Source organism: Carcharodon carcharias, chromosome 2 (genome assembly GCF_017639515.1).
Source record: "Carcharodon carcharias isolate sCarCar2 chromosome 2, sCarCar2.pri, whole genome shotgun sequence".
Taxonomy (NCBI): Eukaryota; Metazoa; Chordata; class Chondrichthyes; order Lamniformes; family Lamnidae; genus Carcharodon; species Carcharodon carcharias.
Genome location: NC_054468.1, coordinates 12,099,527 through 12,125,181, shown reverse-complemented (window position 1 = coordinate 12,125,181; position 25,655 = coordinate 12,099,527). Strand labels below are relative to the sequence as shown.

At 43.9% G+C, this 25,655-nt stretch overlaps 1 protein-coding gene across 2 annotated transcripts in view; it reads right to left on the bottom strand.

Annotated features, from left to right (window-relative positions):
* Positions 1 to 25,655, bottom strand: part of eif2b5 (eukaryotic translation initiation factor 2B, subunit 5 epsilon) — a 58,719-nt gene that overhangs the window by 11,053 nt on the left and 22,011 nt on the right. For both annotated transcript variants that reach the window (XM_041215435.1, XM_041215443.1), the window contains exons 4-13: positions 25,441 to 25,618; positions 22,058 to 22,138; positions 21,138 to 21,215; positions 19,959 to 20,271; positions 15,084 to 15,229; positions 12,675 to 12,810; positions 11,394 to 11,495; positions 10,376 to 10,483; positions 5,286 to 5,376; positions 4,220 to 4,343 (exon numbers count right to left, since the gene is read on the bottom strand). In XM_041215435.1, the coding sequence (XP_041071369.1) occupies positions 4,220 to 4,343; positions 5,286 to 5,376; positions 10,376 to 10,483; positions 11,394 to 11,495; positions 12,675 to 12,810; positions 15,084 to 15,229; positions 19,959 to 20,271; positions 21,138 to 21,215; positions 22,058 to 22,138; positions 25,441 to 25,618 (1,357 nt within the window). The remainder of the gene's footprint in view (positions 1 to 4,219; positions 4,344 to 5,285; positions 5,377 to 10,375; positions 10,484 to 11,393; positions 11,496 to 12,674; positions 12,811 to 15,083; positions 15,230 to 19,958; positions 20,272 to 21,137; positions 21,216 to 22,057; positions 22,139 to 25,440; positions 25,619 to 25,655) is intronic.

Genomic DNA, 25,655 nt, shown 5'->3' with positions numbered 1-25,655 from the left:
TGTGTACAGTTTTAGTCTCCTTAAAAAAGGATAAAATTGCAGTAGCAGTTCAGAGAAGCCTCACTCGACTGATTCCTTGGGTGAAGGGGTTATTATTACGAGGAAAGGTTGAACAAGTTTGGCCCATACGCATTGGAGTTTAGAAGAGGTGATCTAATTGAAACATATCAGGTCCTGAGGGGACTTGACAAGTTGGATGCTTAGAGGATGTTTCCCGTTGTGGGAATTCTCTTCCCCAGAGAGCAATGGAGGCAGAGTTAGATAGGTTCTTGACTGATAAGGAAGTCAAAGGGTATTGGGAATAGACAGGAAAATAAAGACCACAATCTGATCAGCCACGATCTTATCAAATGGTGGAGCAGGCTAAATGGGACAAATGGACTACTCCTGCTTCGTATGCTTGTACATGGGCCTGCAGCGATTCTTATCACGTCAGTAATAGCAAATCTTATCTTCTAATCTGTTTCCCTGCAGTCAGAGCACGGTGCCAACATTTTTCACATTTTAGACAATTTGGCAACTCAGTACAGCCGTTCCCAGTCATGTCTTACAGCTGCACCTGGTGTGCTCATTGGAACCGTATCCTCTTGTCCCTCTAAAGGGCTAGTTGGCCATTCACTTCATTGCTGTTTTTAGGACCTTGCTGAGCACAGATTTGCTACCATGCTTGTTCACATTACAAAAGTGACTGCACTTTCAAAAGTAAGTAATTGGTAATGAACACACACCACACCTACACACAGTTGGAAGTTCAGGAGACAGACACATTCACTCACATATGTTATATGCACAACTTCTGCTCACAGGTAGGAATTTGAGCATGTTGCTGACCCTTTCTGATCAGCAGTGAGTGTGCAGAGAGGGCGATCGGGTACAGCCCCGTGGCAGACACTTTTTCTATTTGTTCATAGGATATGGGCATCACTGGCATTTGTTGCCCATCCCTAAATGACAATGAGAGCAGTTAAGAGACAACCACATTGATGTGGGTCTGGAGTCACATGTAGGCCAGAGCAGGTAAGGATGGCAAATTGCCTTTCCTAAAGGGCATTCATGTTCGTCATTACTGAGCCATATTATTTTTAATTCATTTAATTTATTGACTGAATTTAAACTCCACCAGCTGCCATGGTGGGATCTGAACTCACAGCGTTGGCCTGTGCCTTTGGATTACTCGTCCAGTGACATTACCACTACGCCACCATCTCCCCATCACAGAGTACGATAAACAGGTAGGCTGCTGGCTATGAAGTTCATGGTCACGGTGATTGGCTGGAAATTGTTTGACCATCCTCAGGGCTGGAGGGGAATTTCACAGATCTTCCTCACCCACTTAAGGAGCTTAGGGCTTTTTTTTAAAAAATTCTGCTTCTTTTGCCTCGTCAAGGATGACTGATGGGAGGAAACACTCAGGGGTCAAGATGTTTAAATGTAAAGTTTGGGATAGGCTGGATAGATAGATGGTCCTTTCTTGACCACCTATAGCTTCATCCATCCTGCGAACATGAAAAACCACTTTATATTTGGAGTATCCAACACTGTGTTGTCAAGGCTTATTGCACTGCGTCCACCTCTTGACTCAACCATTCTGTAGATTACTGACCCCTTTACTTTATCTCTCCTTCACCCTTCCTCCACAAAAGACCTGTAAGCTACTAAAATCTGAGCTTTACTAACAATCATTAATTTGTGGTTAAAAAACTCCAGAAAATACTGGAAATACTCAGCAGGTCTGGCAGCATGCAGAGAGAGAAACATAGTTAACGTTTCAGGTCTGTATCCTTTCATCAGAACTGGCAAAGGTTTTCAGGAAGTAGAGATAGGGAAAGGAGGAAGGTGAGTAGAGAAGAATCTCCACAGTTGTTGGCTAATCTGCTGCGTATTTGCAGCATTTCCTGCTTATATTTCAATTTCCTGAATCTGCAGTAATTTGCCTTTTATATTATTTTACATTAAGTTGTGCAGATGGGAGTAGGCAGACACAGAGCGAGACCGTGAGTGGATCAAGTGGAGTTCAATATGGGCACATGTGAAATCTGAGAAAGGCAAATCAGGATAGTGCCTTAAGGGTGGGAAATGAGGAGCTGTGGAGGAGCAAAGAGATTTTATTTTACTCATTCAAAGGATGTGGGCGTCGCTGGCTAGGCCAGCAATTATTGCCCAACCTTAAGTGCCCGAGCTGATGGTGGTTAACTATCTTCTTGAACTGCTGCAGTCCATGTGGTGCACAGTACTGTTAGGGAGGGAGCTCCAGGATTTTAATCAAGCGACAGTGAAGGAACGCCGATATGTTTCAAAGTCAGGATGGTGTGTGGCTTGGAGGGAAACTTCCAGGTGGTGGTGTTCTCATGTGTTGGGCGTCCATGTACACAAAACGCTAAAAGCTAGTGCACAGGCACAAATAGACAATCAAAAAAAGCTAATGGAATGTTGGCCTTTATTGCAAACGGGCTGGAATATAAAGGAAAGAAAGTAATGCTACTGTTACATAAAGCTGCAGTCAGACCACATCTGGAGTACTACATTCAGTTCTGAACACCGCAACTCAGCAAGGATATACTGGCTTTGGAGGGGGTTCAGGGTAAATTCACCGAGTACATTACCAGAACTTAAAAATGTAAAATGAGGACATAAACTTGGTTTTTATCCCATTGAGTTTAGAAGATTGAAGGGCGATCTAATCAAGCTGATTCAAATAACCAAAGTATCTGATTTAGTTGAAGCAGAGAAATTAGATCCTCTGGGTGGGGAAAAATACAAATTAACCATTCAGATGTGAAATCAGGAAGCACCCCTTCATACAAAGGATGCTGGAAATCTGGATTCTTTCTCCTATAAATCTGTGGAGTCTGGTTGTCAAATGTGATTTTCAAGATTACTAGAATCTTATTATTGCTGGAAAAAGAGACATGTCGAAGCTTCTTGCCTTGCACTCTTCAGGACGATATTCAACATGAAAAGCGTGCTGCAGTCAAGCCAAAAAGAAGTTCTGCCTATCACACAAATGAGTAATGTGGTATATGAATGTCAATGCCAGTGTGATGCTAGGTAAGTAGGCCATACATCTCAAAGACTGGTGGATTGTATTAAACAGCACGTCCCACTGTTGTTCGCAACTGGCAACTCAGAACAGAGTCCAACATTAGATGCAATTCCGCGATTGGACAACATTTGCAAAATAATCTTCAGTGTGTTAAGATATACACTTATAATCAAAATAAGATTGTCAGTTGGACTCTCAGTGTGGCAGACAGAAAGAACATGTACACGCATTGCACCTGTTTCAGCTAAACAAAATAAGTGACAGCTATTTGCTGACTCATTTCTCAGGGCAAAGCATTATCCAATCAGAGTCAAGCTGCTTGGTTTAAGTATCAATCAATGCTTGGCAGTTAACTGTCAGTCACATCACTGCATTCTCCATGGCAATGCCTCTATCAATCAGAGTCCACTTGCCAAAGAATCATCACTCTCTTCACATACAGTATAAACTGTTGTCTTCCTCCAATATTGGTATTCTTGTGAAGTGTCCTGAAGAATGCAAAGCTAAAAAACTTTTAACATGTCTCTTTTTTCAGCAATACTCAAATTCTGTACTATCAAATGAGAATCTTATTAAGGGACATGGATCAAAAGCATGTAAATAGAGTTGAAGTACACATCAGCCATGACACAGAACAGTCTCGAGGGGCTGAATAGCCTACTCTTGTTTCTATACACTCCCTGAATACCTGTTTCCATCTTCACTTTGGTGCAAGGTTTTCTAATAAAGAAGCATTTGGCACACCAAGTTCCTTGCGGCTCACTTCATATAAAGATGCCATGGGTACACCACATGTACTTTCTGATACATGTCTGCCTCAGTGCTCCCATTTCATTCCCACTCTCACCATGCATTAGCTGATAGTCGGGTCATGGCTCCCTCTACATTAGAAGATAGCACCTTGCATGGTCACATCGAGAAAGAGCTTCAGCTATTGTGAAACTCTGGTCCTGAAACTGCATCTGCAGACTCCAGTATAACCATTGTTGCACTTCCCACACCCTCAAGCTTTCATAGCTCTGTGTCCTGGCAAACCAAGTTCAAAATGCCTCATATCTACCCAGCCAATGGCTCCATTCTTCTGTACATGGGAAATCTTCAGCCCCACTCTCTACTGACCTGAGCTACTGCACCTTCCACCACCTCCAGGATTACTTCTTTGGTCCAAATACTCACCGAGATAAGAGTGTTGCAGTACTGGGTAGCTGAAGCTTCAGCTCCGTGCTGTTGCAGGGGTACGTCCAGGATCACCTTAGTGGTGATCTGTGTCACGTCCTTCATGGTGATGTTATAAGCATATCTAGGAGGGTGAAAAATAAATCATGACAGCTTGCATTTATATAGTGCCTTTAATGGAGTAAAATGAATCAAGGTGTGTCATGTGAGTGTAATCAGATGAATTTTAACACCAAGCCACATAGAGATATCAGGACAGGCATGATCAAACAGGCAGGTTTAGGAGCGCCATAAAAGAGAGAAAGAAAGAACAAAGAGAGGTTTAAGGAGGGAATTTGAGAGTTCAGGGTCCAACCAGGTGAAGGCATGCCTGCCAACGTTGGAGTGATTAAAACTGGGGATGTGCCAGGGGTCAGAATTGGAGGAGCGCAGAGATCTTGATGGCTTGTAGGGCTGGAGGAGGTTACAGTGTTATAGGGGGGAAGCAGTGAGGCCATGGAGCGATTTGAAAACAAGGTAGAAAATTTTAAACTCAAGCCACTGCCAGACTGAGGCTCTACATAGTTGAGCAAGAACAGCGAAGAGTGAGCAGGACTTGATGCGAGTTAGGATACAGGCAGATTTAGAAGAGCTCATGTTTATGGAGAGTGATAGATGGGAAAAGAATCAGAGGATGTTGAGACTCTGGGAGAAGCTCAACATCACTGGAGATCGGTACCCTAAAGATGCTTCGGATGAGATGCTAAATCAAGACTCCAGTTGCATGTGCTGATTGGTTATGAGAATTTTAAAGATTCCCATGACATTAATCACAGAATAATCACAGGAAATTTTCTGCAGCATTCATCTTACTCAATAACACTCTTCTCACAGCAATTTATGGGGAATTACTGTGTATAAAAATGGATGCATGGTTCGCCTATATAACAGTCACTACACTGCGCAGTAATCAATGTTAACTGTCGTACTTTGGGATGCTGTTGAAAGATGTGAAAAGGCGTTACACAAATGCACGTTCTGTTCACAAAAACTGGGTTTGAACACCTAAAGGTTTACAGTTACTCACTTGAGAGAGTTGATCTCGAGTACAAGGTGGTCACAAGAAATATTTTCTTCCATGCCTCGCTGCAGTGTGCCAAGAACTTCATTCTGGAAAACTGTGGGAGGGAAGAAGAAAGGGGAAGGTGGGATGTTGAGGCAAAATGTAATGCAGAATCAGGTTTCTACAGTGTTCTTCTGTCAGTATCAAAGAGTAGCAATTAAAAATAAAGCTACATGAAAATTACAGCAGCTGCAACCAAACTGGACCCAAAAAGCTGTTGATTCTTTTTCTCTTGGCAATTTATTTTCTTCCTCTCCGAAGTCAAACATCCTCAGAGGTACGGTTCCATGGACACTGCTACCTAACCCAAGTGGGGTTATCTAGGGCAATTTCAACAACGAACTCTAACAGATTATTTGACTGTAGCTGGCATCACAGATTCCATGCTTATATACACAAGCACATCTTCCAGTATATTTTCCCTGATTGGGGCTGATTATAGAGTTTCTTGGAGCTGCCTCGGTCAAGGTCAGCTAAAAAAAAAGTCATTTATAGTCTCAGTCTCTCAAACTTATTAAAGCCTGTTTTGGTCCAGTACATCTGCACACAGTACTCAGAGTTAAGTACTGCGTACATTTTATTTGCGAGTACTTTTTGTTTTAATTATAAATTGCATGTCCTGACACATGCATATATGAAGCGAATTTAAAAAACATCAAGTTAAACCACTTGTGGTTCAGAAATTAGCAGCTCAACTAGTTTCTCCAGTGAGGTACCAAGCCACTGAGATGAAGGTGCGAGACTCAAATCTGAGTTAATGCTGTGCTGTCTAATCTCTGACAGGAGACAGCTAACCTGATAGTCTTTAAAATTATGAAGGCACTTGATAGGGTAAACGTGAGGGTGGGGGCATGATGCTACCACTTGTGGAGGGAATACAAAGCTGACAGTCTTAAATTTAAGATAGCCACTAATAAATTCAGTAAAGAATCCAGGAGAAACTTCTTTATCCGGAGAGTAATGAGAATTGAGAACTTGTAATGAAGAGGAATGTTTGAGATAAACTGAATAGGTGCGTTAATGGCTAAATGATGGCTTGGTGGTAATCCCTCTGAACTAGTAATCCAGAGGCCCAGGATAATGGTCTGGGGCATCGATTCAAATTCTACCATGGCAACAGGTGGAATTTAAATTCAATTAATAAGTCTTGAATTGAAAGCTAGTAATGGTGGCCATGAATCTTTCACTGATAGCTGTAAAAACACCTATCTGGTTCATGAACATCCTTGAGGAAAGGAAATCAACCATCCTTACCTGGTCTGGCCTACATGTGACTCCAGCCCCACAGCAAGGTGGTTGATGCTTAAACGTCTTAGCAAGCCGTTCTGTTGCATGAAAACCGCTACAGAAAATTCAAACCGAATGGACTGCAGCCATTCAAGAAGGTGGCTCACCACCATCTTCTCAGGGGCAACTGGAGATGGGCAACAAATGCTGACTTTGCCTGCGACGCCAATATCCCATGAAAGAATAAAATAAAATGGGTAAGTTAGACAAGCACAAGGGACAAACTGGTTGGGCTGAGTGGCCAGTTTCTGTGCTGTAAATTCTATGTAGTTATGCCTCTGTCACCTACAAGGGAAAAGCGTGCAGTTCAGCGGCAGGAATACCTGTGGTCGAATAGTCACTGTTCCAAAGCTCTCACATCAGGAATGGGCAGTTAGGCAAGGTGACTTAGAGTGACTAGTGGCATGGAACTGAAGTCCAATGACAGAGCAAATCAGAGGGACAAGCAGACCTCAAGTTACAAATGCAAGAATTTCCAAAGGGAACAAAAAGGTACATTTTTTGGGGGAAAGAAATGAAATATTTTGGGAGCGTGATTTACTAGAATGGTACATGGATGAGGGAATTCCGTTATGTAGAGAGACTAGAGAATCTGGAATGTTCTCCTTAGAGCAGGGAAGGTTAAGAACAACATGGAGGGAGGATAAAATAGGGGGTACAACTCTAAAGGGGGGTGTAGAAGCAGAGGGACCTGTGTGTATATGTGTATTGAAGGTGGCAGGACAGGTGGCGAAAGCAGTTAATAAAGCATACAGTATCCTCAGCTTTATTAATAGGGGCGTAGAGTACGAGAGCAAGGAGATTACGTTGAACTTATATAAATCACCAGTTCAGCCTCAGCTGGAGTATTGCATCCAGTTCTGGGCACGGCACTTTAGGAAGGATGTGAAGGCATTAGAGGGGGTGCAGAAATGATTCATGAGAACGGTTCCAAGAATGAGGAACTTCAGGTTTGAAAATGGGTTGGAGAAGCTAGGACTGTTTTCCTTAGAGAAAAGAAGGCAGAGAGAATCTTTGATAGAGGTTTTCAAAATCATGAGGGGTCTGGACAGAGTAGATTGGGAGAAATTGTTCCCATTTATGAAAGGATTGAGAATAAGAGGGCACAGGTTTAAAGTAATTAGTAAAAGATGCAATAATGATATGAGGAAAAACATTTTCATGCAGCAAGTGGTTAGGGTCTGAAATGCTCTGCCTGAGACTCTGTGTTGGGGGGCATGTTCAATTGAAGCATTTAACAGAAATTAGACTGTTATTTGAAAAGGAAGATTATGCAGGGTTACAGGGAGAAGGTGGGAGAATGGAATTAGTGAGTCTCTCATTTGGAGAGCTGGTGCAGACACAATGGACCAAATGACCACCTTCTACACCGTAACAATCCTGTGATTTATAGAGGCATTCAAATTCATGAATGGCTTTGATGGAGTAAAAAGGGAGAAACTGTTTCAGCAGGTGCAATACTACTCATGGCACAGATTATGTACTTGGCAAAAGAAGCAGAGGGGAAATTGGGAAATTTCTTTATTAATGCAGTGAGTTATGGAATCTGGAATGTACTACCTGAAAGGGCAGTGGAAGTAGATTCAAAAGTAACTTTCAAAAGGGAAATGCATAAATACTTGAAAAGGAAATATTTTCAGGGCTATTGGGAAGGAGCAAGGAGAGAAATGAATTGGATAGCTGGCACAGGCATGACGGGCTGAATGACCTCCTACCGTGCTGCATTATTCCACGATTCTACATATAAAAGTAAAAAGCACACCATCGACATCACAAATACACCACTTTGAATGACTTTAAATTCCTGCTCAATATTGGATGCTGTCTGATCCAATCCCAGATCAGGCCACAGCAAGCCCACACTCTCATGGAAGTTTGCCAAACAGGAAAGTTTGATTATTAAAATAGCTTTGCAAAACCAAGGAAACAACACAGCAGGCAGATTTCAAAGTCCAGTTACAGAGATCAGAGATACACAGTCCAAGATAACTCGAGGGGTTTAACACCTCCTTGCTCAGTTGAAGTGAGTTAACTTGGAATCCGTTCCAGGAACATGTGGTTAAAGCAGCTAAGAAAGGAAACCGCATCCCCCCCCGTCCCACACCCAGTACCCCGGGTGTCTGAAATAGTTTTTGATTTCGTGTCCGAGCAGGTCTGCCCAGAGTGTAATCTAGAATCTCCTGGAACAGGATCTTTCACATTTCTGTGTGAATTGAAGTCATGAGATAATTACAAAAAAAAGCTATGAACATTCAGCCCATCATAATTCATCCAGCCTTGATGTTGAATTCCTCCGCTGCAGTATCTAATTAGTTCTTAAACCATGCCAGGGATTTTTTTTGTGGCCTCACTACTCTATTTGGGAGCCCACATTGATCACTCCCTGAGAGGAACTTCCTGATAATCATTCCTCAACTTTTACTAGTTTAAACTTGTGTCTGTTGATCCTACTCTTGCAGTTTACTTAAGTATTTAATTGTCGGGACGTGGGCGACACTGACAAGGCAGTATTTAACGCCCGTCTCCAATAGCCCTGAGGTGATGAGCCTTCTTTGACACCCCACCTTCACCCCTCCCTGCCCTGTGCAGTCCTCATGGTGATGGTGCTCCCAGAATGAAGTAGGGCAGAAAACTGCAGGATGCAGAGCCAGAAACGTTGAAGGAAGACCAATATCTGTCATTGTCGGGATGGTGTGTGACGTGGAAGTGATGGTGAGCCACCTTCTTCAATCACTGCAATCCATGTGGTGTAGGTACATCCATAGTGCTGTTAGGGAGCTCCAGGATTTTAATCCCGCGACAGTGAATGGAGATATAGTTCCAAGTCAGGATGGTGTGTGGCTCAGAGGGGTGCTTGCAGGATGTAGTGTTCTCATGCATCTGCTGCCTTTGTCCTTCTAGGTGGTAGAAGTCATGGGTTTAGAAGTTGCTGTTGAAGGAGTCTTGGCAAGTTACCGCAGTGCATCTTGTAGGTGGTACACACTGCTGCTACTGTGTGGTAGTGGGAATGAATGTTTAAGATGGTGGATGGGATGCCAATCAAGTGGACTGCTTTGTCTTGGATAGTGCTTGAGTGTTGTTGGAGCCGCACTCAAGGCAACTTGAAAATATTCCATCACATTCTTGACTTGTGCCTTGTAGATGGTAGACAGGCTTTGGGGAGTCAGGAGGTGAGTTATTTGCCATAGAATTCTCAGCCTCTGTCCTGCTCTTGTAACCACAGTATTTGTACGGCTAGTCCAGTTCAGTTTGTGGTCAATGGTAACCCCCATGATGTTAATGGTGGGGGATTCAGCGATAGTACTTCTATTGAATGTCAAGGGGAAATGGTTAGATTCTCTGTTGTTGGAGTTGGCCAATGCCTGGCACTTGTGTGGCGAATGCTATTTGCCACTTATCAGCCCAAACCTGAATATTGCCCATGTCTTGCTGCATATGGACACAGACTGCTTCAGTATATGAGGAGCTGCAAATGGTGCTGAACATTGTGCAATCATCAACAAACATCCCGACTTCTGACCTTATGATGGGAGGTCACTGATGAAGCAGCTGCAGATGGTTGAGTCTTGGAGGGACTCCTGCAGCGAGTCCAGTGCGATCAGTAATTACTTCCTCCCTGCAGCCCAGGGATATCGAGGCAGACTGCAACACTTCCTAACATTGCCCTTGTTAATATCTGCACACATCTGGAGTCAACGCAGCAGTTGGTCAGACCTGACCCGAGTTATCTGTGATACCATGATGCCCAGCATCAAATGAGACCTCACCTTTCGCATCATCCAGCTGTGGTGAGACACTTCTGCTGTCTGCCTCTTGTGAGCCAACACTCATCTCACTTTCACTTTCACTCCCAGATTCGGATTTTAACGTTAGGCCTGCAAAGTGGGAAAAAAAACCTGTGATGAGAAGGCGGGAGACTGGAATGTAAAACTCTCAGCAGGTAGAACCGGCCACATGAGCAGTACAAGTGGAACAGAGAGGTCCCAGGCAATCTGGAGACCTTTCTTGGACCCAATCACAGGATACAATGGATATTCTTGTCAAACTGTTTAAGAAATGGTCAGCAGTGTAACTCTGGCCACACCTGCTCAGGGTTTTTCTACTGTCTGGCACAGCTTAGAATTTTTACTTGTCACTTAAACGTCTGCAACAAGAGTTAGCTAAACCCTTTACTCACATGAAGGAGAAGAATCGACGTGAACTAGCTAGGCAAAATGACCTGATTCCTATCTTATTCCTGTATATTTCCACCCATAGATAGAAAAAGCAAATTTGCATTTCTAAAGCACCTGTCACGGCCTCAGGATGTCCCAAAGCATTTTACAGCCAATGAGGTACTTTTTGAAGTGCAGTCGCTTTTGTAATGTAGAAAATGCAGCATCCAATTTGCACACAGCAATATCTCATAAACAGCAATGAGACAATGGGATTATCTGTTTTAGTGAAGTTGGTTGAAGTTTTGGACATCCAGGGATAACTCATACGCTCTTCTTCAAAGTAGCATAGTGGACTCTTCTGCAACCACCTGATGGGGCAGTTTAACTTCTCATCTGAAAGACAGCGCCTTCAAAAGAGGACTGCAATTGCGGAATAATTGATCAGGGATGGACACAGAACTAGATAACAAGTGGCTCAAGGTGCAATTGCGCGTCTTTCTGGAGAGAGTACTGACTGCAGCACGTGATGAAAAGGTGAATAGTTGGGGTTGATCACTGTAAAAGTGGGTTAGGCTTGCTGGAAGTTTCCCCATCATTAAATGCTTACATATTTCCTGAAAATCCTTACCCCACATATTCTGCACCAGCTCGTCATCTTCATTCTCACTCTCAATAGCGGCTTTCCAGATATATCCCAGGCCCTGTGTTCCCACTTCATCCTGGTTGTAGCCTGTGTAACAACAGAATGAGATGAAGTCAGGATCGTCTATTTTATTGTGTGGTTTATTACACACTGTACACTTACAATCATGTATTTATCCCGGGGGGGGGGGGGGGGGGGAGAGAGGAGAGAGAGAGAGAGAGAGAGAGAGAGAGAGAGAGAGAGAGAGAGAGAGAGAGAGAACAGCCTCTTAGGGAAGGAGTCGGAAATGTTCCCTTTAAAATATCATTGAAAAAAGTTGACCAAGCACAACAGTGAGTGGTCCCTTTAAATTTCTTTGCGTGATTACACACACACGCATTATATCTAACAGGAAAAGGCCTGCGTGGTTCAGGTACTGCACTGCCACACAGCTTAGCAGCAACATGGGGACTGGCAGTGGAGGAGAACTCCAACAGTCCTCTCACTATGATGATGCGACCGCTCTTCACTGACTAGTTAGTGAGCAGCAACAGATCATTTCACTGTAGGGTCTATTAAAGTCAAACCTGGCCCTGTCCTTTCGCAACACCACTATCGGCCAGGGCTATCTGAAAGTGAGCTGGAGAGGGAACCATGTTTGGCATTTCTCCTCTCTAGCACAGAGGACAAATCTGGAGTTCCAAAGGCTGCTCTGACTGAGATCGACCAACTCATGCAGCCCTGTGCTCCACAGGGGAGTCATATTGGACTCAAGATGTTAACTCTGTTTTTCTCTCCACCGATGCGGCTTTTCCAGCACTTTGTTTTTATTTCAGTAACCCTCCTTCTAGATATGAATGTTTAACAAAAATCACTTCACTGCTTGCATTGATTTTATGTTCTCTGGACAGCTTAAAGTGCTTCACAGTCAAAGACTTGCTAGTCACTCAAAAACAGCAGTCAATTTGCATAAGGCTAGGTGCTACAACAGCCTTGAGATAGAAGCCGGTTAATTGCTTCTTAACGGTGCCGGTTGAACGTGGTCAGAAAACCAAGAAGAATGCTCCTTCTACTCTTCAAACTGATGTTGTGGGATCTTTCATATCCATGTGAACAGGCATACAGGGGGTTTGATTTAACACTTCACTTGAAAGACAACACCTCCGACAGCGCAGCACTCGCTCAGTGCTTCACTGGGACTTTGGACCTGGATGGTGCTTGAACACACAACTTTCTAATTTAGAGGTGAGAATGAGCCAGGTCATACTTTAAGTAGAACTGACTCACCTTTCACCTTTGCTTTCGACGGTGCGTGGTTTGCTGCTGCGTCATCGCTGAACTCATCTTCATCTTCTTCTTCATCTGGCAAGTGCAAGGACACCACAGTACCTTCCGGAAGGGATATATCAGGCCCCACAACCACCTAGGAAAAGTGTGACTGCATCAATTACAATGCATCCAATGCACTTCCCCCAAAGGACACACTGTACATACTGCCATTATGGCAGATACTGTAGGTATCTGAACATTCGTGGGAATCTGCATCTTGGTCATTATTTCACTTGGTAACTTAATACTGAATTTTGCAATTAATGCATCCCATTAGGGTCTAAACAATCCCCAGAGGCTTAAAATAACAGGAAATTTGAAATAAGGTTGTGGACTATATAGATTATTCTTTGAAAGAGCCGGAGCAGACTTGGTGGGCCGAATGGCCTCCTTCTGTGCCGTAGTATTCTATCATTCCATGGGGAACTTGCCACCATATGGAGTGGTTCAGGTGATTAGCACAGGTGCCTAAAAGAGGAAGCTAGATACCTGCTCATATTGGTAGTGCTGCAGTGGTATTTGGAAAGCTTTAGGCAAGAGCCTGGAAATACCCCAAACTCACAATTGCCACACGACTAAGAATCTGTGATGCTTGAGTCTTAAGTAGGCGGCTGTACAGTGCAGAAACTTGGATTACATGTCAGGAGGAATGGACAGCCCACTTCATTTCATATGCGCTACTTGAGAAAGGTCCTTGGGATCCACTGGCTAAGTAGTGTCCACAACAACAAAGTACTGCGGCTAACTCAAGGTATTATGGATATGCTCAAGGGATGTTGACTATAATGGCAAGGCATGTCACTAGGCAGCGCCCACTAATGCACTGCCAGCCAATTGGGTGGGACTTCCTCTCCAGTGATGGACGGAAGTCTCGCTTCTGCCCGTTTAGACTGACTGCAGCACCATGGCTGTGGGGTGGGCCAGCTCCATGTTGACATTGCTTCTGGTGGGTTGGGAGGGGACAAGCCCTGACAGTGGCAACACCTAACAAATATTTCAATATTTGACTGGGACAGTACAGTGTCCCTGAATTGGCAAAGCAATTCTATCTGTAACAAAGCTCTCCTTACTCACTACAAGGAAGCATCTCTTCAGGCAATCTCTTTTTTAAAACAATTAATTCTCAGGATTTGGGCATAGCTGGTAAGACAGTGGCATTGGGGTAATGTCATTGGACTAGTGATCCAGAGGTTCAGGTGAGCTCTCTGGAGGCATAGGTTCAAATCTCACCACAGCAGCTGGTGGAATTTAAATTGATAAAAATCTGGGACTGAAAGCTAGTCTCAATGATGGTGACCATGAAACTATCAATTGTCATAAAAACTCATGTGGTTCCCTAATGCCCTTTAGGGAAGGGAAGCTGCCATCCTTACCCAATCTAGCCTACATATGACTCCAAACCCATAATCTGTCATCTGAAATAGCCTAGCATGCCACTCAGTTCAAAGGCAATTAGGGATGGGCAACAAATGGTGGCCCACATCCCATGAAAGAGTAAAAAAGAAATTGCCCTTCACTAATTTCCACTCAAGAAAGGGGTGGTGTGCTGCCTTCTTGAACCACTGCAGTGAGTGTGGTAAAGGTAGTCCACATGCAGCTGTTACGGAGGAAGTTCCAGGATTTTGACTCAATGGTGATGAAACAACGGTGTATGACCTGAAAGGGAACTTAGCAGTAGGACTGTTCTGGAGTCTCCAGATCAATCCCTAGGACACGGCTGTGTGCAACCCTGGAGAAAAATCATCGGGACATTAAAAAAGATTGTTTTTTTTCTCATTTTCTTTGAACACCTCTTTTTACCAGATATAAAAATATTGAAAATTGGAAAAAGGCTGCTTGGCTGACCCAATTGGGTAATAGACTTTTTGCTTTCCAACTGGCATAGGAAGGCAGTGTCACAAGGATGGATGCGTTGGCCGACTAATGGCTGGAATGCGGGGACAAGTCATTTGATGAAACCTCCAGGAATACATTTAGTCGCATTTGGCAACCCTACTTAGGTGCTGGTGCTCCCACGCACCTGCTGCCCCTGCCCTTTCAAGGGGTGAACATCATAACTTTCCTTCATCTATTCTCAGTCAATTTACTCAGGGGTGAGGGGTTATAGTCAGAGTCCTGCTGTATGACGGGAACTGCAGTTAAAGTTAAATATGAGAGTCACCCATTGCCACATCAATCAGCAGACCCAAATGCAAGAGTCAGGGGCACCTGTCCTTTAGACTCATCAACTTCTTCAATTCTCAGAGAAGCTGGAAGTTTGATGGAAGGGAGAAGAACTTCAGCTGAATGATGCCTACTTAAAAGGTGCTTATGGAGAATGCCTCGGACAGCAACCAAGCTCTCTGCATTAGACTGAGTCGGACTTACGTTAAATGCTAAAACACAATGTTCATTCAGTCTGACTCCAGGTTTAACCTCCACTTCGCTGCATACAATTGATCTGTAAATGTCCACCCCATCTCCAATACGGACGTTATTCCAGATGTAGGCTTGGTCGAGTTTCACATTGTCTCCTGTGGGGAGGATGGCGGAAGAAAACAAACAAACACTCATTCATGCTCAAGTGATATCTTAAAGTCTTTCCCAGTTTCTGATTTGCTTCCTTTCCCCTGCACTCTCATCAGGCATGACAGCCAAGGGGTTTGGCTGGCAATCAGTAGCTCACCCAAGAGGCTGTTTCTCACCAGGGTTTGGATAGTTAGAGTGAGGAGAGGAAGGAGAGGAGATCATGGCTGGAGCTCAGCCATCAATTTCCAGAAAGTGAAATTGTATATCATAGTGGGAGTGACAGCAGAGCCTCTGCTCCTCTGCCAGGGTCCTCAGGACATCTCAAAGCACTTTATAACCAATGAAGTATTTCTGAAGTACAGCCCCTGTTATATGTAGGACATGCAGCTGCCAATTTGTGCACAGCAAGGTGCCACAAACAGCAAGGTGATAATAGCCAGATTTTTTTTTTTTAAAAAGCGCTGTTGGTTGAGAGATAAATATTGGAAAGGGCACTCGGGAGAACTTCCCTGCTCTTCAAAGTAGTATCAGAGGATTTTTTTTGCATGTCCACATGAGAAGACAGGCGGGATTGCAATTTAGTGTCTTATTCAAAAGATAGTGCTTCTGACAGCGCAGGCCTCCCTTAGCACAGGAGTGTCATCCTGGATTAAATTCTCTGGTGTGAGACTTGAATCCATAGCCTTGGAGATTGTTACTCGCTGAGCGACTTTCGACACTGGAGAACCATGCCTGATGCTCTGTTCCTTAGCAACGGCCTTTATAACCCCTGTACGTTACAACAGCTACCATAATTTAAATAAAAAACAAAAACTGCGGATGCTGGAAATCCAAAACAAAAACAGAATTACCTGGAAAAACTCAGCAGGTCTGGCAGCATCGGCGGAGAAGAAAAGAGTTGACGTTTCGAGTCCTCATGATCCTTCGACAGAACTAGGTGAATCCCAGGAAGGGTTGAAATATAAGCTGGTTTAAGGTGGTTGGGGGGGGGGGGGGTGGTTTTAGGCAAAAGCAGTGATAGAAGCAGATCATCAAAAGATGTCACAGACGGCAGAACAAAAGAACACATAGGTGTCGTAGTTGGTGATATTATCTAAACGAATGTGCTAATTAAGAATGGATGGTAGGGCACTCAAAGTATAGCTCTAGTGGGGGTGGGGGGAGCATAAAAGATTTAAAAATATTTTAAAATAATGGAAATAGCAGGGAAAAAGAAAAATCTATATAATTTATTGGAAAAAAACAAAAGGAAAGGGGAAGAAACAGAAGGGGGGGGTGGGAATGGAGGAGGGAGGTCAAGACCTAAAGTTGTTGAATTCAATATTCAGTCCGGAAGGCTGTAAAATGCCTAGTCGGAAGATGAGGTGTTGTTCCTCCAGTTTGCGTTGGGCTTCGCTGGAACAATGCAGCAAGCAAAGGACAGACATGTGGGCAAGAGAGCAGGGTGGAGTGTTGAAATGGCAAGCGACAGGGAGGTTTGGGTCATTCTTGCGGACAGACCGCAGGTGTTCTGCAAAGCGGTCGCCCAGTTTACGTTTGGTCTCTCCAATGTAGAGGAGACCGCATTGGGAGCAACGAATGCAGTAGACTAAGTTGGGGGAAATGCAAGTGAAATGTTGCTTCACTTGAAAGGAGTGTTTGGGCCCTTGGATGGTGAGGAGAGAGGAAGTGAAGGGGCAGGTGTTGCATCTTTTGCGTGGGCATGGGGTGGTGCCATAGGTGGGGGTGGGGGAGTAGGGGGTGATGGAGGAGTGGACCAGGCTGTCCCTGAGGGAACGATCCCTACGGAATGCCGACAGTGGGGGTGAAGGGAAGATGTGTTTGGTAGTGGCATCATGCTGGAGTTGGCGGAAATGGCGGAGGATGATCCTTTGAATGTGGAGGCTGGTGGGGTGATAAGTGAGGACAAGGGGGACCCTATCATGTTTCTGGGAGGGAGGAGAAGGCGTGAGGGCGGATGCGCGGAAGATGGGCCGGACACGGTTGAGGGCCCTGTCAACGACCGTGGGTAGAAAACCTCGGTTAAGGAAGAAGGAGGACATGTCAGAGGAACTGTTTTTGAAGGTAGCATCATTGGAACAGATGCGACGGAGGCGAAGGAACTGAAAGAATGGGATGGAGTCCTTACAGGAAGCGGGGTGTGAGGAGCTGTAGTCAAGGTAGCTGTGGGAGTCGGTAGGCTTGTAATGGATATTGGTGGACAGTCTATCACCAGAGATTGAGACAGCGTGGTCAAGGAAGGGAAGGAAAGTGTCAGAGATGGACCACGTGAAAATGATGGAGGGGCGGAGATTGGAAGCAACATTAATAAATTTTTCCAAGTCCTGACGAGAGCACGAAGCAGCACCGAAGTAATCATCGATGTACCGGAGAAAGAGTTGTGGAAGGGGGCCGGAGTAGGACTGGAACAAGGAATGTTCCACATACCCCATAAAGAGACAGGCATAGCTGGGGCCCATGCGGGTACCCATAGCCACACCTTTTATTTGGAGGAAGTGAGAGGAGTTGAAGGAGAAATTGTTTGGTGTGAGACGGAGGAGAGTAGTGGTGGATGGGGATTGTTCGGGCCTCTGTTCGAGGAAGAATTTAAAAGTTGTTTATCAGCTGTAAAGTGCTTTGGAACCTCTTGAAGCTGTGAAAGGTGCTGTACAAATGCAAGTCTTCCTTTCTTCCATTATCCAAAGCTGAGACCGTCTAACTCACTTGGGGTCTTGTCTCAGCACTCTGCATTTACAGTGCCTTTACAGCAACTTTCATTTCTGATTTCCAGCAGTGGCTCTTTTGCCTGTGACGCACAACTCACTCCCTCCCATCAACTGCTCATTTCACACCCCCTGGGAGCTCTCTGGCTTGGAGCGTTTTCTATAAATGTTCACCTCAGAGCTTGAAGTCTCAGATAATTTTCACGCTTCTCCAAATCCTTAAACATCAAAGTGAGTAAAGTACTTGCAGCATGTATTGATGCAGATGGGTTCTGACTGAGTGTAGAATCTGCACATCTATCAGCCCTCCAGACACCATAACCAATTCTGCTTTTCAAAAACACCGGTGTCAAATGGGAATTTCATTTAAGAAAAAAGAAATAGGGGAAGTAACAGATGATTGGAGCTGTATCTGCCCTGTTCTCACACATAAGTGGACATGTTGAGGTACAACCTGAACACAACAGAAGAAATGTCTCATCCTGACAGAAATGAACAAAGGTATTTGCTCTATAGGTGTTACAATTTCCCTAGGCGGTGACACTGAAATATTACCACTAAAGCTGAGCCATTCAGGAAGGAAACCTTTTCAGATAAAGGATATGGGGAATCTGGAACTCTCCCCCACAAATGGTGCTGGATGTTGGAGATCGATTAAAATGTTCAAACAGGGATCCAGGATATGGAGAAATGGAGCTCAGGTGCCATGAATTAATTGAATGGTGGAATAGATTCGAGGGGCTGAATGGCCTCCTCCTGTTCCTATGCATTTACTACACTGGCCAATGCCTACAATTAGATTCCACAGCAACATTTTCTAGACAGCAGCTGGAGGTTTGATAATTTTAACACTATTACGGCACCTGGTGAGTTTGCTTGCTTTTACTGCCAGTTAACTCCAATGATAAGCTCACTTTCGATGCCCATTATCACTGATGGGAGGCCCTCACTATGGTCCACGCAAAATTCTGCTGCAAAACTTGTGGAGGGCAAATGCCCACATTGGCCAATCTCTGAATGACCATTTATAATTTGTATGTATTATCTGTAACAATTTATCCAACAGGAACTGCCTGTGCTTTGAGCTCTTGCCACATGCAGGGAGATATGTTAGAATGTTTTACAATAGGGAGGACAGATTGGTGGCCACCAAGAGTGGGATAGTGCAGCTAGGCAAGGTGAAGGAGGAGGGATTTGAAATGATGTTTGAAAGTAGGGAGAGCTGGCCAGTTAGAGGAAACTGGACACGAATTTCTGAGAGCAGGAGTTAATTGGCTGAACAAGGATCCATCAAAGGTGGAGCAGAGGGTGTTAGGGATGAGGTGAAGGGTCAGGTGTGTCTGAGGAGCAGAACGAGTGAGGAGATGTTTGTGTCTGAGGGGTGGAGAGAGAGAGAGAGATGAGGAGAAACACAGTGCAAGATTAGCAGAAAATGAGAGGCGATCAAGGAAGTACAACATTGGAGCAGTGGAGAGACCAAGGGAGAAGAGGCTCAGTATTTGAGGAATCAAGAGCACATACAAAGATATAAGGCAGGATGGGATCACTCAGCTATAGTGAGGGGGGGAAGGGGAACATGGAAATAAGGACAAAAATTTTGAACTCAACTCATAGAATTAGAGCTCCGAGGGATTAAGTGCGAATGAGGACAGGAGTGCTGGAAGTGTGACACAGGGAGCTATAAACACTCAGTCATTGAGTTTAGTTGAGACAGAGGTCGATAGATTTTTGGGGATTAAGGAAATTAAGGGATATGGTGATAGTGCAGTAAGGTGGCGTTGAGATGGAAGATCAGCCATGATCTTGTTGAATGGTGGAACAGGCTCAAAGGCCCAAATGGCCTACTCCAGCTCCTATTTCTTACGTTAGGTTTTTTGGCTACAAATTAATAAAACTACTCAGAAAAATTGCTACAAAAGGCCAATCAGCAACTAAGTCGATCGAGGTAAAGACAGATGGCCAAATATTTTGGTTGGTTGGCACCAATTGTGAATGAACATCCAATTGAATACACAATTGCAGAATAACCCACCTATAACACAGTTGTGGCCAATGATGCTGTTCGTTATGAAGCAGTTAGTCCCAATAATGGTGCCTTGGCCAATCACTACATTTTCTTCCATCACACTTCCCTGGCCCAAGCTGACGTCTGACGCTCGGTAGACGTTGTGCCGCAGGTGGACACTGAACCCTTTCTCATCGTCTGTGAAGTTCATCTCCGGTGTCATGGGGTAGACCCAGCGATGGATAATATCCGAACACACAGCCTCATACATAAGCAGATTGGAGACCCGCACTCCATATTCATCAGACGTCACGTGCATGTGAATCTGATTCCCTAAAATCTAAAACATAAAGGCGTCAAAATATCTCCATGTACAAGTCAGATCAGGCTACAAACACCATTGAAAAGGTAGGTTCAGAGTGTTACTTCAAATTAGTAAGTGACAGTGGGTCAAGTGACCTTGAAGCAGCAGACCAGATGTTGAGAGTTTAAATCCCATCATAGCTAGGCATGAAATTGAGTTCAATATCTCTGGTTATTTGTGAGATAAAACTAGAAAAAATGGCAAAAGAATTGATGGGCAGGGGGGAAAGGTGATGACTCCTTTTAAAGCTCAGGGTGTTGTTGAGAGTCGGGATGCTCAGCCTGAAATGTTGCTGAAAGCAAATACAATAGGAACTTTCGAAAGGGAATTTCGGTCCCGAGTTCCTTTTGCTACTTCATAAAGACTCTTTTTAAATAAACTGTTTGCTGAGCTTGCTATGACTCCTGCCATAAGTAGGACTGGAGGCAAGCACAGACTGGTGTTCTCCAGGGGTCAGTAGCAGCACCAATGTTTTTCTGATATATAGAAATGACCCAAACTTGGGTCACTATAGGACATAATTTCAAAGTTTGCCGATGATATGAAACTCAGAAATGTAGTAAACAAAGAACAGGATAGTAACAGACTTCAGGAGGATACAGATTGGTAAATGGGCAGACACATGGTAGATGAAATTTAATGCAGAGAAGTGCAAAGTGGTAGACATGCTGCACTGGAGAGACAACAGCAGAATGCAGAGCTACAATGTCAAAGGCCTGCCATTGTAGGAGGAAAGGACACGAAGACTAGAGTTGGATCCACACGATAATGAAGGAAGGATAGTAAATCTGCTGGCTACTTTTTAATTTAAATAAAAGTCAAACATCAAATTGAAAACCCACCTCTTCATTAACAAGAATCCCACGTACAAAGTCATCCCTTGTTTGGTAGTCAAAGTTATCAGTAAACAGTTCTGCAACCTGGAAAGTAAATTAAACATTAGAGATGGCGGATGCATTTCCTGTCAATAAAATCTACATCAGAGCAAGAGAGAATAATTTTGGTGGACTGGCAACACAAATAGAAGATTGAAAACAATTTGGAGTCCCCACCCTACTGAGTACAGAGCTCTGCAGGTCTCTAGGGTTCAGTTATTCACGATTTTACAACAATAAGTTACAATACTTCACATGTGCTTAACTGTACAGTTCTTTGAGACATCACAAGATCATGAAAGGCTCTATTTACTAGAACTGAGAGGTTCTAACTATCAGGAAAGACTTGTCTCTAGGAAAGAGAAGGCTGAGAGGTGACCTGATAGAAGTCTTTAAAATTATGAAGAGGCTGATAGGGTAGATGCAGAGATGATGTGTCTACTTGTGAAGAAATCCAAAACTAGGAGCCATAAACACAAGATAGTTACTGTTAAATCCAATAGGAAATTCAGGAGAAAGTGCTTTATCCAGAGAGTGGTTAGAATGTGGGACTTGTTACCACAAGGAGTAGTTGAGGTGAATAGTACAGGTATATTTAAGCAGGAGCCAGATAAATACACGAGGAAGAAAGGAATAGAAGGATGTGCTGATAAGGTGAGATGAACTAAGGCTGGAGGAGGCTCGTGTGGAGCATAAACACCAATATTGCCCGGTTGGGCCGAATGGCCTGTTTTGTGCTATAAACACTGTGTAACATAAATGCAAATCTTTCTTTTTACTTTGATCAGCTCAGTATACATGTTTCATAGTCACTGCTAAGTGGAAATACTGACTGTCCCAAAATCTTTTCTCCCGTGAAATAGTTAGGATGCATTATCTTCACTGACCTGTGGTGAACAGATGCTTATGTGACAGTCGAGGAGATCATGGCGGATTTCAATCTCATCATTGTTCCTATGGAACATGTGCTGGGGAAAGCAAAACATGAACAGCATTTAGGTAAAACTTCCTATTACATTACAAGCCAAGGGGCCAGTGTAGACATTTTTAGAGCTGTTGCCTCATTCCTGGATAAGCATCATGAACAGTTAGCATCAGCAATTAAAGGTGAATGAAAATTGATGAGACTCAGATTTAAGCTTTATTGGTGCTATAATCCCCACCCCACTCCACCATGGCCCCATGTAACCCACAAAAACAATAACTTGAATATATGGCAAAAAACCGCACAACAGTCAGAAGGTAAAGGACAGCAATTTTGTGAATAATATTTTAGTAAAGTGCGATGGTGAGTGTGCAGGACAATTATTAAAGTAAATGTTATGGATTTACTCCCTCAGTAAAGAACTTTGCTCGCCAAGATACATACCTGGATTTCAGGGATGTTGATTAATGATGCATCCTACAGGATTTTCTTCCCATCACAAGTTGATGCTTTTAAAATCATGCCAGAATTATTGATCTCCATGCCCAAATTACTGGATTTGAAATCCCAGTGCATGAATTTCACAAGATTCAACCTACAGCTTCCGTCCCTCTAAACATGAGCACATAAGAAAAGAACAAATACCACTGGGGTGCAGTACTGGGGAGGGTTACAGGTCTGCCACTGTACAAAAGGACAAATGAACAGAGACATTTAATCCCGAGCCTGTTCGACCATACAATGAGAACATGGCCAGTGTGGGACCTAATTCCACATACCAGCCTTTGTCCCATATCCCTTAATACCTCTGATTTTCGTTAACCAATCTCAAATTTAAAATGAACAACTGGCCTAGCACTAATTAGCATTTGATGTGAAGCGTTCCAAACTCTTAGCACCCTTTACATGTTGAAGTGTTTCCTAAATTCATTCCTGAAAGACCTGGCTCTAATTTTTAGGTTAGGTCCCTGGACTGCATAACCAGCGAAAGTAGTTTCTATTTATCCTATCAGTTCTTAAGTATTTTCAAAGCGTTGACCAAATCACACCTAATCTTCTAAATTCTAGAGATTTGTGTCTACTCTCCTTGTAATTTAACCCTTGGTGTCCAGGTATCATTCTGCTAAATCCACCCTGCACTCCCTCCAAAGCCAATATATTCTTCCTAAAGTGTGGTGCCCAGAACTGAACACAGTACTCCTGGTGTGTTCTAACCAGAGTTTTGTATAGCTGCAGCATAGCTTCTACCCCCTCTAGATAAAGCTCAGCTGGGCTACAGTCTTGGTGGGGACAGATCTTTCACTGCATAACACAGGGGAATAGGTCTGTCAAAATTTGAAAAGATGGAAAGACCACTACAGTCCAATTAGCTGGTTTGAAGGCCTAAGAAATATGTTAAACACCACTTACTGACCATGTTATTTATACTGGGACTTGCCTGCATCCCAGTGTTGTACAGTGACAGACCTGCTTTCCAGTATTTTACAGTGGCAGACCTGCTTTCCAGTGTTTTACAGTGGCAGACGTGCTTTCCAGTGTTTTAGTGGCAGACCTGCTTTCCAGTGTTGTATAGTGACAGACCTGCTTTCCAGTGTTGTATAGTGACAGACCTGCTTTCCAATGTTTTAGTGACAGACCTACTTTCCAGTGTCAGACCTACTTTCCAGTGTTTTACAGTGACAGACCTGCTTTCCAGTGTTGTAGTGACAGACCTGCTTTCCATTGTTTTAGTGACAGAACTGCTTTCGTGTATTAGTGACAGACCTGCTTTCCAGTGTTTTACAGTGAGAACCCCGCTTTCCAGTGTTTTACAGTGACAGACCTGATTTCCAGTGTTGTAGAATGACAGACCTGTTTTCCAGTGTTTTAGTTACAGACCTGCTTTCCAGTGTTTTACAGTGGCAGACCTGCTTTCCAGTGTTTTACAGTGAGAACCCCGCTTTCCAGTGTTTTAGAGACAGACCTGATTTCCAGTGTTGTATAGTGACAGACCTGCTTTCCAGTGTTTTACAGTGACAGACCTACTTTTCAGTGTTTTAGTGACAGACCTGTTTTCCAGTGTTTTAGTGACAGACCTGTTTTCCAGTGTTTTAGTGAGAACCCCGCTTTCTAGTGTTTTACAGTGACAGACCTGATTTCCAGTGTTGTAGAGTGACAGACCCACTTTCCAGTGTTTTACAGTGGCAGACCTGCTTTCCAGTGTTTTATAGGGACAGACCTGCTTTCCAGTGTTTTAGTGAGAACCCCGCTTTCCAGTGTTTTAGTGACAGACCTGATTTCCAATGTTGTAGAGTGACAGACCTGCTTTCCTGTGTTTTACGGTGACAGATCTGCTTTCCAGTGTCATAGTGACAGACCTTTCCATTGTTTTAGTGACAGACCTGCTTTCCAGTGTTTTAGTGACAGGCCCGCTTTCCAGTGTTTTACAGCGGCAGACCTGCTTTCCAGTGTCGTAGTGATAGACCTTTCAATTGTTTTAGTGACAGACCTGCTTTCCAGTGTTTTACAGTAACAGACCTGTTTTACAGTGACAGACCTGCTTTCCAGTATCGTATAGTGACAGACCTGCTTTCCATTGTTTTAGTGACAGACCTGCTTTCCATTGTTTTAGTGACAGACCTGCTTTCCATTGTATTACAGTGACAGACCTGCTTTCCAATGTTGTATAGTGACAAACCTGCTTTCCAGCATTTTACAATGACAGACCTGCTCTCCAGTGTCTTAGTGATAGACCTGCTTTTTCCAGTGTTTTACAATGACAGATCTGCTGTCCAGTGTTGTATAGTGACAGACCTGCTGTCTAGTGTTTTACAGTGACAGACCTGCTTTCCAGTATTTTAGTGACAGACCTGCTTTTTCTAGTGCTTACAGCTATCTAGCAAATGGAGCTAACCATTTGACATTACGACAGGCATCAATTTACAAAGGTCTTGCTTAAAACGCATTAAGTATGCTGGCCATTTCATGCATTTAGTTAAGTACTTAACCATTTAAAAAATTGATTTCAGGCACCCTGAGGTCCTCAAGCTGCCTGAAGACTGCACTTTCCTCCCCAGTTGTTAACAGTGCAGGAAACTGGCTGAAGCCGCCTGAAGCTTCCATCAGCTACTCGTACAATATGCACAATGAGACGGAAGAAAATACAGCAAGTTGCTCATGCCCCCTTTTGTCAGTTTCCCATGCTGTGGGAAAGTGGAGACTCTAGGCAGCTTCGGAGGTTATATCATCCACTGTGCCTTGGGAAAATCACGTTCATGACAGGCAGTGGGGGCTGTGAGGTACATGAGGAGGTATTTCAGCAAGCAAGAATTAGTTGCAGGGTTATTCCAGTACAATGAAACGCACCATGGGAAATCGGAATTTCTTCAGTCCACGGGCTTTCTGATAGTGCAGCACTCGGCCAGTTTTGCTGTCCATGGCTGCGATGATGTCGTCGTCTTGGCACCTTGTCCTGTGACCTGGCGACGACTCTTTGAAAATCATCGTCATGACAGACACATTCTTCTCCATCTTCCGCCGTGCCCTACAAAACACAAGACGCAAGGAGCAACAGGTGATAA